Raw genomic sequence first — 16,757 nt, 5'->3', positions numbered from 1 at the left:
CTTCAATTCTGCCAGTACCTGGCTTCCTACCTTCCAAACTTCACAGAAGCTCTTTTGTGAACCTTGCAGAACTAGGACTCCTGGAAAAAAGGATATTGCGGAGACATGGCTTAGCCACAGCCTGGGGGGATGTTTCCAGAATGAGCTTTTCACTCTGCCATGAAGTTTCATATCAGCGCACACTCCGCTGCAAAGTGAAAATCTTATTCTGGAAACATCACCCCCAGGCTGTGGCTAAGCCATGTCTCCGCAATATCCTTTCTTCCAGGAGTGCTAGTTCTGCAAGGTTCACAGAAGAGCTTCTGTGAATTTTGGAAGGTAGGAGATCAGGCTGTGAGGACGAGTCGTGAGTCTTGCTTGGGTAGCTCAGTTGGTAGAGCACTTGCCTGTGATAGGCAAAGATCCCGAGTTCGAGTCTCAGTCCGGCACACAGTTTTAATCTGCCAGGAAGTTTCAACACTTGGGATGTTTAAATCACTATCTACAATGCACCAGCTGCTAGTTGTAATAAAAACTGCTTTTTCCTTCAGATCCCAGCAATTTATCAGCTGTTGGGTTGTGCTTTAGTAATGGTATTTATTCAGATTTAGTATTATAACTTCTGAATGTTCAAAGTAAAATTTATTGATGAAAAAATCACATTCTATGAAGCCAGCTGTTGCACTCTGTTCCCACTTTGCTGTGGTTTGTAAAAACTGTACAGAATACATTCTGCCCTTGGCAACAGGTCGGAACCTCACCCAGTTTCACTCCGGCCTGCCCCGCTACTCCTCCCATCATTCAATCACAGCAGACTTGTCACAGAGTAAAACTTCACACATTAGTATTACTACTCGACATCATTGGCCAACAGCACTGGAAGAAGCAGAGTCCACATACACATGGATGACACGAAAAATAAAGGTTTCTTGTTTGCTACTGAAATATTACTGAAAGAAAATAGTAGTTACTGCTCGATATTCTCAGAAAGTTCACTTACTTCGGATGACTGCACAGCAATGACTTCTGGGTGAGATGATGCTAGGAAGCTCCCATCTGCTCTGATATCATTCCACACTATTTTACAAAGGCATAAGAAGATAAAAAAATAATAGGTTCAAATACCTTGTATGTGTTCTTCACAAAGAACACACACTCATGTCTTCTCCACCAAGAAATGCTCTTTTTGCAATGTACTTCATGCTTCTGATCCCTGTGTGGTTCAAAGTAGTACAGTAATGATGGTTACTTTCTTTGTCCAAAATTAAAAAAATGCATTATTATTTAGTAATAAACACAACGGTATAGTAGCTTATATAACAACATAAAGGGTTTCTGTTTGAACTTGCCCTTCTGGTATTCAGCAATGACGGGCTTTTTGTCTGATCTTAGTAAGGCTTGCCCCTCTGTGCCTTCATTTTTTGCATAAAAAGCTCTGAGGCATCCACCATTGTACCTTTCAACAGTGCTGCACTACATTTGAGGAAAAATATTATGTCAGAAATGTAGCAGAACTGTTAAGGTCAAACAGCAGAGGAACAGAATCAGTGCTACTTTCTCCCCAATTGTTAATTAATTTTCCCAGTATCAGTAATGTCTGATGGTCGTTTTCAGTTGTATGCTGACGCTAGTTTACGGTATTTGTTCTCTCTGTGCATAGGATGTCTCTTGGTTTTGGTTGGTGTAGCCTCTCCAACCGAGGGTTTTAAGTTTCCATCCACAGCAGTCGCTCATTTCAATTGCAATGTGGGTATGATGGTATGTTCACCTGTTGAAATGTTGATGGTGGAGGACATTACATGACAGGATTCTCAAATTCATTTGAACGTTCAGTGCATCAGGAGCAGTTAAAGTTTCACACACCACATGCGTATGTACCATTGTATATCTGGGGTTAGTTCGCTGCCGACAAAAACTTCTGTCGATATTGGCAAAAAGGTAATGTCTTGCAACATCTTGGCTATCCAACTATAGTGTCGTTCTTTTCAAGTCTATTTCTTCGTATTGTTTTCAAGGCACTGTTTTCAATGTACCTACTACAGCATTAATTTACTATACTTGTGGCCTAGACACTTTCACCTTGCGACATCTTGTTGTCACATATTTGTTTCTCAGTGGACTTATCATATAATATGATATTTGTGTTCTTGTGAAGAAAGTAATGTAATAAATTACATTCTCCTGATACATGCAATAGGAGCTTCTTATTCTCCCAAAAATGACACACTCTCTCTCTCTCTCTCTCTCTCTCTCTCCCTCTCCCTCTCCCTCCCCATCTCTACTCCAGCTCAGTGGCATCATAATCATCATAACAATTTTACCTTCACTATTTTTTAAGATTCTTTGCTTCTCTGAGGTGCAGTAAGGCTGTTCGTTGTTTGACATTCACAACCTTTAGTTTTATGAGTATATAGAAAAGCAAAAATCCACCGATAGGCAGTGTTGATTAAAGCACATGTGGTCATTGGAAGGACAAAATCTTCTCTCCTAGAAATTTTAGGTTATGTTAAAGATGTCAGTGGTACAAAAATCAGTATCCAGTCACTTGTGATGGAATCAGGAACCAAAGTTGACAATAACAAAACAAAAGTCAAAATGTTAAATTATGTCTTCCATTCTTCCTTCACAAAGCAAAATCAAGGAATATTGGCATCATTTAACAGCCATACTGCAGCTAAGATGAGTGGCATCATGATCAGTTGTAGGGCATTGAAAAGTAACTTAAATTGCTAAAATCCCATAAGACCTAGAATTCCATGGAGTTCTTGTCAAGTTCTATACAAAAATTGCAAGCGAATTAGCTTCAATCTTGACTTTCAGTTTCTGTAGATCCCTTGAGCACAGAGATGTCCAGTGTGACATGAAGAAGAAGAAGAAGAAGAAGAAGAAGAAGAAGTGAGCCACAGAACTACTATTCTATCTCATTTGCAACTGTTTGTAGTAGAATCCTAGAGAAGATTCTGAGATCAAAGATTATGACTTGTATTGTATGTTAACCAGGGGACTAGAAACGACAGAGGGGCTCCGTCCCCACCGCAGCTGCAGTGGACCACAACCCCACGATGACTACCGCAGTCCACTTCACCCATACGCCGCCCCACACCGAACCACTCTTTCAGGGTTATTATGCGCAGTTCGGCCCCTGGTAGTATGTGGTCTGCCAGGTTTTTCTATTAATAGCAAGATATTGTGATGTTGAAGCAAATTTACTGTCAACTGTGGTTTCTCTTGCAGTTTCTCTTTAACTATTTCAAATCTTTACCTGTTTATCAGGATGACGTTGTCTCAAATGATCCTCCAGCATGGATGCTTTAACAGTGTCATTAACTTAACAGTTTGTTGCATGAAGGCACGTAGGTAATCATTTGTGTGACAGTGATGGAACGAAATGAAACTTTACAAATAACAGTGCACTGTCTACATTTCTTTTTAAATTTGACCATGTTTAGAATCAGTTATCTGTGGACAAAATTTCATCTATTTAGGTAAATATGAGATGACATACCAATCAAAATCAATCTTCTCCACCTCAAGTCATGATCAGCACTTCTCTACCCAGTTGAAGAAACTGCAAAGGATAGGTTGATAAAAATAATTTACTTAGTTCTTTGCGGCACTTCCAAATGAAATGACATTGATTCACTTTAACGTTTATGGTACCTAACTATAGTCTCTTTACCAGGAGATGGCTTCTTAGCTCTGGATCAGAGGAAGTTGGTAAACTTCAGCCTGATAATGTTTTTTGTATGACTGCTGCAAATTTTAGCGATTTAACACAGAACCTTGTGTATGTAGTTATTGTGAAGTGATTATTGTGCCGTCTTGTGTTGCAAAATAACACAGCTCTTGATGGTTCACAAAGTGGTTCCTGACCCGTCATGAGCAGCACCAGATACTCTTTCAATTCCTTGGAGAAGGGCAAGGGATAATACTTAAGAATGGAGCTATGAAAATAATAATTTCACTGAACGTTGCAAGCAGGAGAACGAAAATAAGAGATGCTCCACCCTCCGTCTTAAGTTATGAGATGAACACTGACACACAGGGGAGTAGGCCTCACCTTTTTGAGAAGAATTCAGAATTTTGGTTGCTACCAGCCTAAATGAGATCCCCTCATTTACATCTAATGAACCCTCAATATTTTCTTATTCTGATAAGGGCCCCATGCAGATGGGAATAAATTCCTGGGGCTCGATATAGACTACTTTGGGATCACTGCTCTTTATTGATATACATACTCGACAAACCACTGTGAAATGCAAAACATGTGGTACTTATCATGGTACCACATGTTGGGTTTTCTTTCCATTCCAGTTGCATATGGACACAGAAAGAATGGCGCTCCATGTGAACTTTTATTGGCCTAATCTTGTCTTCACAGACCTTACAGGAATGAAGGATTTCTCTACATTATTCATATAACAATGGTCTTGGAAACTTTATGAAGTGAGTTTCATAGGAATAGGGGGGGGGGGGGGGCATCCATTTTCCAGTGTCAACCAATTCAAGTTTTTTTTCAACATTTCCATGAGAATCTCCATTGTGTCAAACAAAAGTGCTCCCATTTATGTTGCCCTTCTTTGTATGCGATAAGTACACCATGTTAGTCCTGTTTGGTATGGGTCCTACAGACTAGGGCTGTATTCTAAAATGAGACAAACAAGTAATGTTTAGGCAGTCTCCTTTATTGACTCGTTGCGTTTTCCCGGTATCATGCATATGAACCAAAAGTTCTTCATGTACCTTAGCTAGGACTGAGCCCTTGTGGTCACTCTGTTTTATATCTATGCAAATTAATTTGACTACCCATCATAGTGGATAGAGGGAACACAGCTGTATATGATTTATTGGTGGCCAACTCCTTCTACTCCAGTGGTGATTTTGTGTGTGTGTGTGTGTGTGTGTGTGTGTGTGTGTGTGTGTGTGTGTGTGTCGCCCTGGATGGGGTTTACATTCACAAATCAGCCCCTCAGATGGCGCTGCAGTCGGTATCTAGGTTATTTATCTATACTGCAACTAAACGGCTGGATCGACTTGAATGAATTTTTGTTATGCATTCAAACGGGGTCCTGGAAAATTTACATTTTTAAATCAGCACGGTAGGTGGCGTTGCATTTTTGTGTGCAATATTGAGCGTATTATATTCAGATATAAGTTATGTGCATAGGATTTCGTTTATTTATCGACATTTTAATTTGAGTGTATTATATTAGGTGTGTTTAGTTATTTTGACATTTTAATTTTTTTGTGCGGTGTCTTTGGATATTTCAGGTGTCTCATTTCAGTGATTATTAAGTGTATTATATTCACATATAAGTTATGCCACATATAAGTTATGGCCCACAAGCATTCACTTGAAGCTCTCGATAGAATGATGAAAGATCAAAATAATAACACCAGGCTTTTCGGTCGTTCCTTACTGCTCCTCTCCGGTGATTTTAGACAGACATTGCTGGTCATTTCACGTGCTACTTATGCGGATGAAATTAACGCATGTATAAAACAATCTTATCTATGGCGAAATGTCAGTACATTACGTCTTAACACAAATATACATGTTCAACTGCAAAACGATCCTTGAGCACTATCATTCTCCAAGCAGTTGCTCAACATTGGAACAATACCATTGCATGGAGACGCACAATGCATCAGATTGCCAGACAATTTTGGCAACATGGTAAATACAAAAGATGCTTTGATTGAAAGCATATTTCCAGATTTACAAGCTAATTATATTAATCATGCGTGGCTTTGTGAATGAGCTATTTTACCCGCATAAAATATCGATTTTTGACGCTGTTAACTTCAAAATACAACAGTCATTGCCCGGCAAAGAGATATTGTTCAAATTAGTCGACACTGTTACCGATCCTGATGAAGCAGCCAATTATCCCATTGAATTTTTGAATTCCCTGGATTTACCAGGAATGCCACCACATAACTTGCGATTAAAAATTGGCTCACCTATCATTTTGCTTCGGAATTTAAATGCAACTAAGCCATGCAACAGTACAAGATGAGTCATAAAAAATTATGGGCAATGTTCTTGAAGCTACAATTTTGAACGGCAATTCAAGCAGAGTGAAAATCTCATTCTGGTCAAGGTGAAGTTGTTCTCCTGCCACGAATCCCAATGATCCCTTCAGACTCACCCATTCCATTCAGACGTCTGCAATTTCCAATTTGCGTGGCATTTGCCATGATTATTAATATGTCACAAGGCCAAACAATGTCGATTTGTGGGTTGGATCTAGAAAATCCGGTCTTCTCACTTTTCCAATTATACGTGGCGTGTTCTCGCGTTGGAAAACTGTCAAGTTTATTCATTTATACTCCTCAGGAATTGACTAAAAATATTGATTATCAACTCGCATTAAGATAAAATTAAATAAACATTATTGATTATAATGAATTGATGTCATTTCAAAATAAAGAATAATGAAATTACTATATTATATGTCGTTCATTTCATACTTTGTTTAATATCCTAATCGCTTGCAATATCATGCAGGACAACGTCTGTCGGGACCGCTAGTGTGTGACACTAGTACTGAAGTACAGTCTAACTTCTGCACACATTCCAGTGCAGTAGTGTGTTCATTGTAAATAAGTAATGTAGTAGTTTTATTATATGTGTATTACTTTATAAAAAAACTTCTTTTTTTTTTTAATTTTAAATTCAGTGCATTAATGTGATTGTAGTAAATGAGTGTTGTAAAATGATCCTTTCATATAGTGTTCATAAAAAAAAGACTGTCATTCCACTTGGGACCTGTGGAAGGTATATTAGCTTATTTGGTTTAGTTGTAAATGTTTGTCATGTGTTGTTTTTCTGACATGTTCTACATCCTGGAGGACCTCCTCACTACGGATCAATTGGAATGAAAGTAAATCTAATCTAATCTAATTAGTAATTATAAATAAAATAGTCTCTGGCTGTATAGTTCATTTTATAACTTTTTTAATTACTTGATCAGTTTCAGGACAGCTGATTCATCCTCAGCTGCACATGTGCACACAGAAAAAATTTCCAAAAATTACATTCCATCAGTACACGTACACCATAACTGCAAAAGTTGTCAAGCCTACTAGTCATCAGATCAGGTTAAAGTTCATTTGCTTCAGAGAGACCATACACAAAGTTACAATCTCTTAGCCAAGATCAAATATTAAGTTAGTAATATTTTCCATCTTTGGAATGTTAAAGTCATTATACATTATTGCAGCTGGAGACCATTTTATTTATGGTACCTGCCATTTATTACACCCTGGTATTTGTGTGAGTTGACTGATTTCACTTGTGATTCATTGATGTTGTACTCCTAGGATACTACTCTTCTGTGTTTTGTGAAACATGCAATTTTACATTCCAGAAATTTGAAATTAGTTGCCTGTCTTTGTGCCACTTCGAAAACATACTAAGATAGGCATTTCCTCTCTGTTTACCGAGTAACGAGACAACTCTTTGTGTGGTGTAGCATCTTTGCTAGTGTTACTGTCCTCATTCTGTGAGCTCATGCACTAGATTTGTGTGCCATAATGGCAGTGAGAGTGTATCTGTGATATATTTTGTTTAGCTATAAAGGCAGTTTAAATCTGCTTTGGACTATATTCACAGTTTTTTACATTCTTGCTGCAGCCTCGAACAAAGGTATGTGAGAATTGTGCCTTATTGCCGAGAGTACTTTTATTTTTGAGCCACACCAAAGACACTAAAGACACTTCTGTTAGTTTATATACCTCTTGATATATTGTGCTTCTTGCCAAAATATGTTGCTCTTGTTGTATTTTATAGTTTCACAGTATTACAGTGTAGCTAATGTTCCTAACTTATAAAGTTTTAAGTAGGGTTTTATTCTGTTTAAAACAAATGCCAAAAGAAGTACTGGGAGATATTGTACCTGACATTTTATTTCACTTTCCAGCTCCTGTCTGCTTCTCTATTAAAAAACCAAGAGAGATGGAAGGTTTATTGGAAATGAGAAGTGCTTTGCCTATAGAGGAAAGTTCAGATGAAGAAGAGTCCGAAGAGTCCAAAAAATCAGAAGCAAACAAAAAACAGGAATCTGTGAGAAAACCGGAACCCGTGAAGCGGGTGGAACCAACAAAGAGAGCAGAATCAAGTAGGAGGCAGGAACAGAGCAGAAGACCTACAGAAGTTTCAGACCGGAAAAGAACTCATGACTTTTCTGATAGAGAAAGAGAACGTGAAAGAGATAGAGAAAGAGAGAGAGAAAGAGAACGAGAAAGGGAGAGGGAGAGGGAAAGAGAACGAGAAAGGGAGAGGGAGAGAGAGCGTGAGCGAGAAAGAGAACGCAAGAGAGCTGCTGCTTCTGAACGCCGTCGAATGGATGCAGATCGAAAACGCCATATGTCCGATGCCAGGAAAGGGGAAATTGAGCACAAGAAGTCAGTACCAGATCGGAGGAAGCCTCAAGTGGAAGCAGAACAGCGACAGAGTGTCCAGCACACAGAGCAGAAGAAGAAAGAAAGAGAGAAAGAGAAAGAAGAGACTCGAAAGGAGACAGAGGTCATTGATTTGACGGGCGAGCTGGCAGAGGAGAAGAAGCCAGCAGTTGATAAGGACAAGTGGGGTATGTTATTTATTTTTAAATTTTATTGCAAAAACTGGTATTTCATTTTAAAGTTAAAAGAAGCAAAAAGATGTTGCTAGATAAATATTTTATACAACATTTCAGGCATTTTGTGAAATAAAATTGTGCAGTAACAGATATTTCCCTGCTTTCATGCTTTAATTTTACTAAATTCTTAGAGAAATGTATGCAGAAAATAGTCTTAAAATCAGTTGATAACATACGTTTGTCACATTAAAGAAAATTTAAGTTACAGAATAACTAATTTTAACAGCTGTTCTACCTTTCTTGTAATAGTTAATGGCAGGGAGTATCATCACAAGCAGTTTTATTGTACAGTTAAAAGAAACTGGAAGCTGCCACAAATAGCATAATAAAATATGGCAATGAATAATTTTGTATAAAAAGGGACTGATGTGTTTCGCAGATGTGGATAACCTTTAGTAGTTGAGCTGAGAGGAGATTATTGTTTAGATTTCTGCATCTAGAGAAAAAGGCTGAGAGATAAATGTACTGAAATAATGTAGTATGAAATGTTGGATTCAGCTCTTATATTAACGGGGTTATCAAAAGGAGTCACCAACTGACAACAGAGGCTAAGTATTCAGTGGCAAAAAGTGGATATGTATGTATTGTGACATGAGATCAAAGGGATAATTTAATTGCAATTATGTAACAGATGATGGAGATGAAAGAAGACTAATGGAGTGAAAATAAATGAAAAATAAGAAAAAGTTGTTAGGCAGAAAATTTATACCTAATATGGAAGCAGAAAAAAAAAATTTTGTTTGGCAGAAAATTTGTGCCTAAGATGGAAGAAAAATAAAGGCAGCAAGAATTTATCATATTGGGGGGGGGGGGGGGGGTGGAGTTGTCAGATAGAGGATGAAGAAAGTTGAAAGCATCATTTGGGAGTATAGAGAAAGATGAGTACAAAGAGATTCTCATGGTGAAAGATTAAAGTTTGAAGTATTCGTTCTTGGTTTATTGTTAGCCATTTAGGAGGCTACTGAATTGCTTGATGTCAGAGTTGTGTTCCTCATTCTAGAACGATTTTGTTGTTATTTGAATAGGCAGAGACATGAAAATTTCTTACAAAGAATAACACAAATTCTACGATTTTTAACACTATAATGCAAAATCAGTGTTTTTTTTTGTGAAATGTCACAGAATTTATCATTTTTTCTGTTACGTGTAAAAATGTTGTGAATCTGAAGGCAGCTGTTCTCTAATATTGATCACTGATAATTAATTAATATTGATGTAGAATCATGATTTTTTCGTGTATATCCTTTAAATGACTTCACTTCTTGCATAGAAATGTGATGCATTCAGGGTGAAGTCGGGTGAAAATAAGCTACTTCCAATAAACCCTATTCTGGTAACAGTTTCATTCGTTAATGTCCTGTTCCCTGACACTTCAGCACAAAAAGTTATGCAGGTTAGATGTTTAATGCAGTGTATCAGTTAAATTGCACAGTTTTGCAAGTTGCATGTATGGGTATGGAAATAATCAAATACGACATTGTAACATTGTAAACATGAGAATGAACATGGTGCCTGCTCAGTTTGCTTGCATCACAGCACAGAAGACATAACACCGTACCAACATCACTTATATCACATGTGATATATGACAGAATTAGTCATGCTGTATGAGAGTGTAATTGCTTCTTATGGAAACACTATCGCTGGTTTCACCAATTCACAAATTATCACCTTCAATCGACCTAAACCTCAAACTGTGCTAAAGATTTGGCTGTCACCACAAATTTAATTTCATTTCCAAAATAGTAAAAGTAATATTTAATAACTATTGAAATAAACATTTACAGTATTCTCTTGGAGTGACAGGAACAACTCTGACACATCACATTTCCTGTGCCAATACAAGCAAATTGAACATGTCATGCTGACTGATTTGACTGTGAAGCTGAAGTCTTGTATTTGGTGGCTTAAATACTATGAAAATGTGTAGTTCATTTGGAGAACTGTAATAACAATCTCTCAGAAGCATGTCGATTTTTGGTATACTTTATTGTGCGAAGGTATTGGGAAGTGTGAGGTTGGCAGATAAAACTGTTACCTATATTCCACCTTGAAACAGCTTTGGTTTGTGGGTGACTCTTCAGTATGTCTTTTTTTCTTCCCAATACTTCCTCATTCTCTTGCTCCTGGCTATCTCTGTTTCCATGATCCTAATTTTCTTCCACTGCGTTCCTGTACCTGTACCTTCCTGCATTGCTGCATATGGATTTTTTTACTTATTCTGGTTGTATTCCAAATCCTCACCCCCCACCCCCACCCCCACCCTCCTGACCATGACTACTTTTATCAACTTGTTTTCTGTTAGTCCTGTTGTGTTCCATATCTGCTTGGTCAGTGTACTGCCCTCCATATGATTGCTTGTAATTGGTTAAACACTGTCATACAGCTCCTGCCGTGACCTATGTAGTCAGACTTCACCCCCTTTTTTTTTCTCCTTGGTTGCCTCTCAAGATCTTCCATTCCTCCTCCTCCTCACTGAATACAGGCTGTCTTGCCCAAAATGACCGTGTCCATTGCGTACAATGTGGTATTTCTGATTGGGGGTGTATAATGTCTCATTTTTCTACTTGTGGGCAGGTTCTATTTCCATATGTTGTCTTTACAACAGAAAGTAGTTTCTGCAGCATTTGGGACCTGCAGCATTTCTCCCATGTAACAGAAGCTATTCATTTGCCATCACTTGACCTTCAGCATTCTGGTTAGTCTCCACATTCAAGATATTGGTGTTAGGTACACTATCCAGAGGCTGGTTTTCACAGCACCTACAGCAAGATTTTACATGCCACTTTTTCATCTTCTTCGTTCACATGTAGTAATGTTATATCATTGACAAAGGCTAAGTAGTCTACTGTGATGTTACGTTTTATTTTGTACCAAATTTGTACACCTTCAGTAGCCATGGTTTTTAATTGTATTAATTTACAAGAAAAACACCTTTCATTTTATTCATGCTCCAATGTTTTACAGCTCTATTTGTCTCTGTTACTGGTATGTCTGTGTTTTTTCTGTGTCAAAAGAGAAAAGGGCCACTGAGTTGGGATTTTTGTACCTCTTATGAGTTGCATTAACTGTGAGGTGTTCCTTATAGTTCTTTCATCTTCTATTTTATAGTTTTCAAATAGTGATTTTTAACATGTGTCCTGCAAGTTTGTTAGTGGGAGCTATCTTGAGACTTCCAGTGGGTCTTATTGGGATGTTAGATTTATCAATTTTGGCTCAACTGCTCTTCCACCCTATTTGCCAACAATCAAAAAAGTATCTTACACCTAATGTTCAGTAGTGAGGTCCCTCGGGCAGTTATCCAGGACCTTTTGTCACCATTCTCATGTACTGGAATATTGTTGGCTTTTTTCCACTGTTTCCTCACATAATGTCCTTCTCCATCATGCCCTTTCACAAATGGCTCTCTTGCTTCATAGTCCTTTGTCCTGCTGTTCACGTCCTTAAAGAAGGCTCATGTCTAGTTTTTCTTGAATGCGTAATTCGTTTCTTCCACATTTTCATTCTGTGTCTTTCTCCTTTCATTTTGTATATTTTAGTGATTGTGCTTCTCATTGTTTCGTAGATTTTTAAATTCATTCTCTTTCTTAGTTTCCTGGCAAACCCTCCATATTTTTCTTCTAGACAGCTTCTTCACTTTCATTCATTCTCCCACCACTTGTGTTTTCTTCTCTTGTAATGTAAAAGTCTCTTGCTTAACCCTGTGATGTGGTCTTCTGTTTCGTATAATATACCATTTGGACTTCATTATGTCCTCATCCTTCAGTCTTGTTTCTTGCAATGCCAGGATGCTGAAATGTCACCTTTAATGGTGTGGCTTAACCAAAATCAAAAATGTGGAAGGACTTGGCCAGGATTTTAAGTACACATCATTCACCATTTGAAAAACTTTATTACCACATATATAAAGAGAAACAATTTCTGGGATAAGCAACAATTACATTAAATGGCCATTAAAAAGGGAACAACAGAATGACATTTTCACTCTGCAGTGGAGTGTGCGCTGATATGAAACTTCCTGGCAGATTAAAACTGTGTGCCGGACCAAGACTCGAACTCGGGACCTTTGCCTTTCGCAGGCAAGTGCTCTACCAACTGCCAGGAAGTTTCAAGGGAACAACAGTTTGGATACCACAACCGTTATAAAATGAAACAGGGCCTTTTATCAAATTATAACTTTTTATAGACAACCCCTTAAACTGCAAACCTTTAAAGTCATGACCGAATGTTGTTATAATTTAAACCACAGACTCTACATATTTTAACAAAGCACACAGCTGGGAGAACAGTCATGAGCACAAGTAACTTAAATACAGGATGCCATTACTTATGAAAAGAATGTTACAAATTTGCAGCATTTAAACAACCATGGAACTAAGATGGAACATCCTGAAATTTAGACTTAAAAATAAAAGAAAACGCACAAAATATTAGGAATAGGTGCGGCCTCTATAGCTCAAGCGAGAAACAAATTCTGGCACCATAGCCAACATTTGAATTCAGTGACTGAAGAAACAAATTCAATATTTGGCAATGTGGCCTTTTCTTTTCCCCCGTTAAAAAATAAATAACCGTTAATTATGAAGGAACTATGCTCTGTGCAAGACCGGTCACAGCTAACAACGCATGGCCAGAGCTTTCAGCACAGGTAAATCCCATAAGTACAAAGTTTAAGCCTTGCAAAGCAGATTACATGCTTTCCTCTTACAAGAGTGAGTGGTAGCACCATACACAATAAATAGAACCCAATGGGATGTTAACCTGACAAAATAAGGAATAACTAAAAACAATTTGTTTGCATATAGGCACTGCGCTTATGAAATACAGTCAACTGTGGTCAAACCAAGTGTGAGGTCCCCAAATCCAGTGCTGTTACAGCCCCAGGCATTAAAGGGGTGGAGGGAGGGCTGTTACAGTAAGTAAACCACGAAACTAAAAGAATGATCAATTGAGACCAGGAGTAGCTTCCCGTAGTAATTAACAAAAAAACTTGGCCAAGTTTAAAAACACATTACACTGTCAGAACAAGGGGTTCCAAATGCATAGAATAACTGTGTACTTAGGTCCTCAGAATGAGAGAAACAGCAGTTACATAACAGACTTACTAGATTACAATAAAGTTAGTTAGCAAATGGTGACCTTCACTGGTCACTTACGTCTTTAGAATGAGGAAAACAGCAGTTACATGAAACAGTTAACAGATTAAAATTTCGTAACTTGCCAAGCAGCAACATTCTAGGTGAAGGTGGTGAGGCCAGTGAGGGATATAGAAGCACAGCTGTAAAAGCAGTACAGTCAGAGAGTCCTGTGTAAAGCATCATACCGTACTGTCCATGATGCTGGTACAGACTAAATGTACATGTCCACCACTAAACGCTCAACACTGCCACAGTTGCAGCACTCAGGGAGAAGGGCAAGTTTGAGTAACCTTATAGTATTCATGCACTATGGATATTGCAAAGAATGGTAGAATGGAAAATAATTCCAGAAGTACTGCCGAGCATGGACTAAGAAACCTAAACAGCAAGGAATTTGCAACTCAGCTTGCCTGCTCTTCAATTTACAATCGCACCAGGGATGAGACAGGTGAGGCAGTGAGGCTCTTACACAGTCGGAACAATCATGCTCACTTGTAAAAGTTCGATCTACCGTTTCAGACAAAGAGTGGATTTCTTGGAGCCAAAGTTAACACTAAGAGAACAAGCAACAAGTAACAAGAGGGCTTAATATTGCAGCCATGTATCACCTATCATGCACAACTAGATTATTACACAGAAAATTAATCAATTCCGGAAGACTACAGTAAGAAAGCCGTTGTGCACGCACAAACATTTCCAATGTCCTAAGTCAGTCTGCCTCACCACAAATTTGAGCCATGTGACCCCCCCTCCCCCTTGACACCGAGATAGGAGGATGTTGCCGATCAAGCAACACTTGTCTCAGCTCATTAGTCCCTGAGAAGTGCCTTGCTTCCACGATTGTGACATCACCACAACACCCCTAAATAAACAGTGCAGCCATGCTTAAACCTCCCTCGTGCCAATTTTTGTATTTTTCTGTCTGCCTTATCGAAATTTGTGTCTGTGTCATGGTGTAACGTCCATTTGCAACAGCGAAGTGTAAGGTTGGGACCTATAATGACAGTTGATCCTGCTGAACTACTCTGTTAGCAGCTGAAAGGAAGTGGCTTTCAAATAGGGACCGCAAACGTTTGATGACACGATGACAAGTCAACCAAATCTTCTATCAGAAAACATGTCTGGTGTGTCATACATGGAATTAGTGACAGTTTGTGTGTCTCTCTCATTGATGCACCTAATTTGTATGACTGGCAGGTGAGTGAGATATGTCTTCTTGCCGGAAATAGGTGTTTGTATGAATGTGGATGTGATCACTTCCAAGGAAATGATGAAAACATAATAGTTCGTCACATAAGTTGCAACAAATGAACTCAACAGTTTCACAGTCACATAGTTTCTTCGAGCTCTGTCAAAACGTAGTTTTTAACATTTTTAAGTTGCGTTCCATTTTGGCAGTCTTGACTATTAGATTCCTTCATTGTAACATAGTTCACATCCGTTTCTTTGTTGTTTTCATTTCTGTGAGATATTTGTGTGGTATCTCGCCTGCTCTCACTATTCATCATATTTACTTGTGACGGTAATGTGTTCTTACCATATGACTCATACTCTATAACCAATGCATAGTGTGATAACTGCCATGACTACAGAAGGGGAACAGACATTTCAGTGACCTGCCGGACAGTTCATAATGTTGTGGGAAGAAAAAGGGGGGGGGGGGGCATGAGTGGGTGTTGACGGGGTTAGCCTGCTTGGCAGTTCAACACCATGACCACTTACCCACGATGCCGTTAGTGTATCAGGCTGCTCTTTATTGCACTTCTTGTTCTTAGACTGTTCACTGTTTCTGTTTTGCTTGTGTGCTTTTGGGCTGTGCACTGGGCCATCTTGCCCAATTTAAAGGCCCAGTTTGGTATTATTTTCTATGCCCAGTTGATTATGAATGCTGAGGTATTGGGGAGCTCTGACTCTACCTTCACATTTGATGTCCCCCCCAGAATCCGAAAGCTTGCTTCCGCTAACTAAGGTTGCCAGGGGCTAAGTATTTCCCGACGGAGGCTTAGGTCCCATGTGCTCCTTGGTTACTTTCAAATTTGAAATATTAATTAAGCTACCACAGTAGCGGACAACTGAGGTAGTGAACCCCAGAGGATGGATACAGAGCTGCTCGTAATGAGAACTGAAACCCTTTGGAGCTACTGTTCTGGAGTACAGATGCTGCAGTTTAGGTCCTGTCACAGCCATGACATTGTAGGTACTGTGTCTGGATGAAATTCAAGTTTGCACTGGAGAAAGTTCTGCCACTTTCCCAGCCATGTAGATTCTCACTTTCACCTGCTTTTGAAGCTGGTGATTTTCTTCACCTGACTTCCTTGGGGAGAGGAGGTGAGGGGGGCGGGGGGGGGGGGCCTTAGTCAGTACCGTTGCCTAGAGCCAGACAAATCCAGTTTTTTATCTTTTTTTTCTCTCTCTCTCTCTTTTTTAAATGGGGTGTTACTCCTTCCCCGCATCCTTTTTCAGCTAGGCTTGGGACCATCTATGGAAGATTTTGAAAGTGGCTTTACTATTGTGGGAACATGAATTTTTTGTCAGGAAACTAGGAACCTTTTGAAAAACATGAAGAGGCAAATATTCATTTCATGCAGTAGCAAAGGAAATATTGAAACCCACTGGGTTGCACCTCAATACTATATTGGACAACTCTTATCTCCACAGATTGGTGCAAGTATGTGTTTCAAAGCTGGTAATAATGGTATGGAAAAGAATCTGTTATGCTTAGCTGACGTGGCAGGTCTTGGCAGTATGGGTATTCTGAAATCCCTTTGAAATTTGTTGTAAGGCAACTATCTGTGACAGCAGGAAATGTGGTCATTTGTCAAATTCTACTGTTGTACTGAAGGCAGTTTTTCTTCCATATTCAAATATATACTCACAGTTTTCACACAACAGTGATGGATCAGCACCAACAACAGTGATGGATCAGCACCAACAACAGTGATGGATCAGCACCATAATGTCTCAGGGGACCGCTTTAAAATTACAGCACCACTTCCTT

General features: G+C 38.8%; 1 protein-coding gene across 3 annotated transcripts in view; it reads left to right on the top strand.

Annotated features, from left to right (window-relative positions):
* Positions 1-16,757, top strand: part of LOC124711116 (splicing factor, suppressor of white-apricot homolog) — a 170,270-nt gene that overhangs the window by 103,052 nt on the left and 50,461 nt on the right. For all 3 annotated transcript variants that reach the window (XM_047240981.1, XM_047240980.1, XM_047240983.1), the window contains exon 10: positions 7,905-8,573. In XM_047240981.1, coding sequence (XP_047096937.1) covers positions 7,905-8,573 — 669 coding nt within the window. The remainder of the gene's footprint in view (positions 1-7,904; positions 8,574-16,757) is intronic.

This window comes from Schistocerca piceifrons, chromosome 8 (genome assembly GCF_021461385.2).
Source record: "Schistocerca piceifrons isolate TAMUIC-IGC-003096 chromosome 8, iqSchPice1.1, whole genome shotgun sequence".
Lineage (NCBI taxonomy): Eukaryota > Metazoa > Arthropoda > Insecta > Orthoptera > Acrididae > Schistocerca > Schistocerca piceifrons.
Note: the sequence above shows the minus strand (reverse complement) of the source record. Positions and strands in the feature narration are given on the sequence as shown.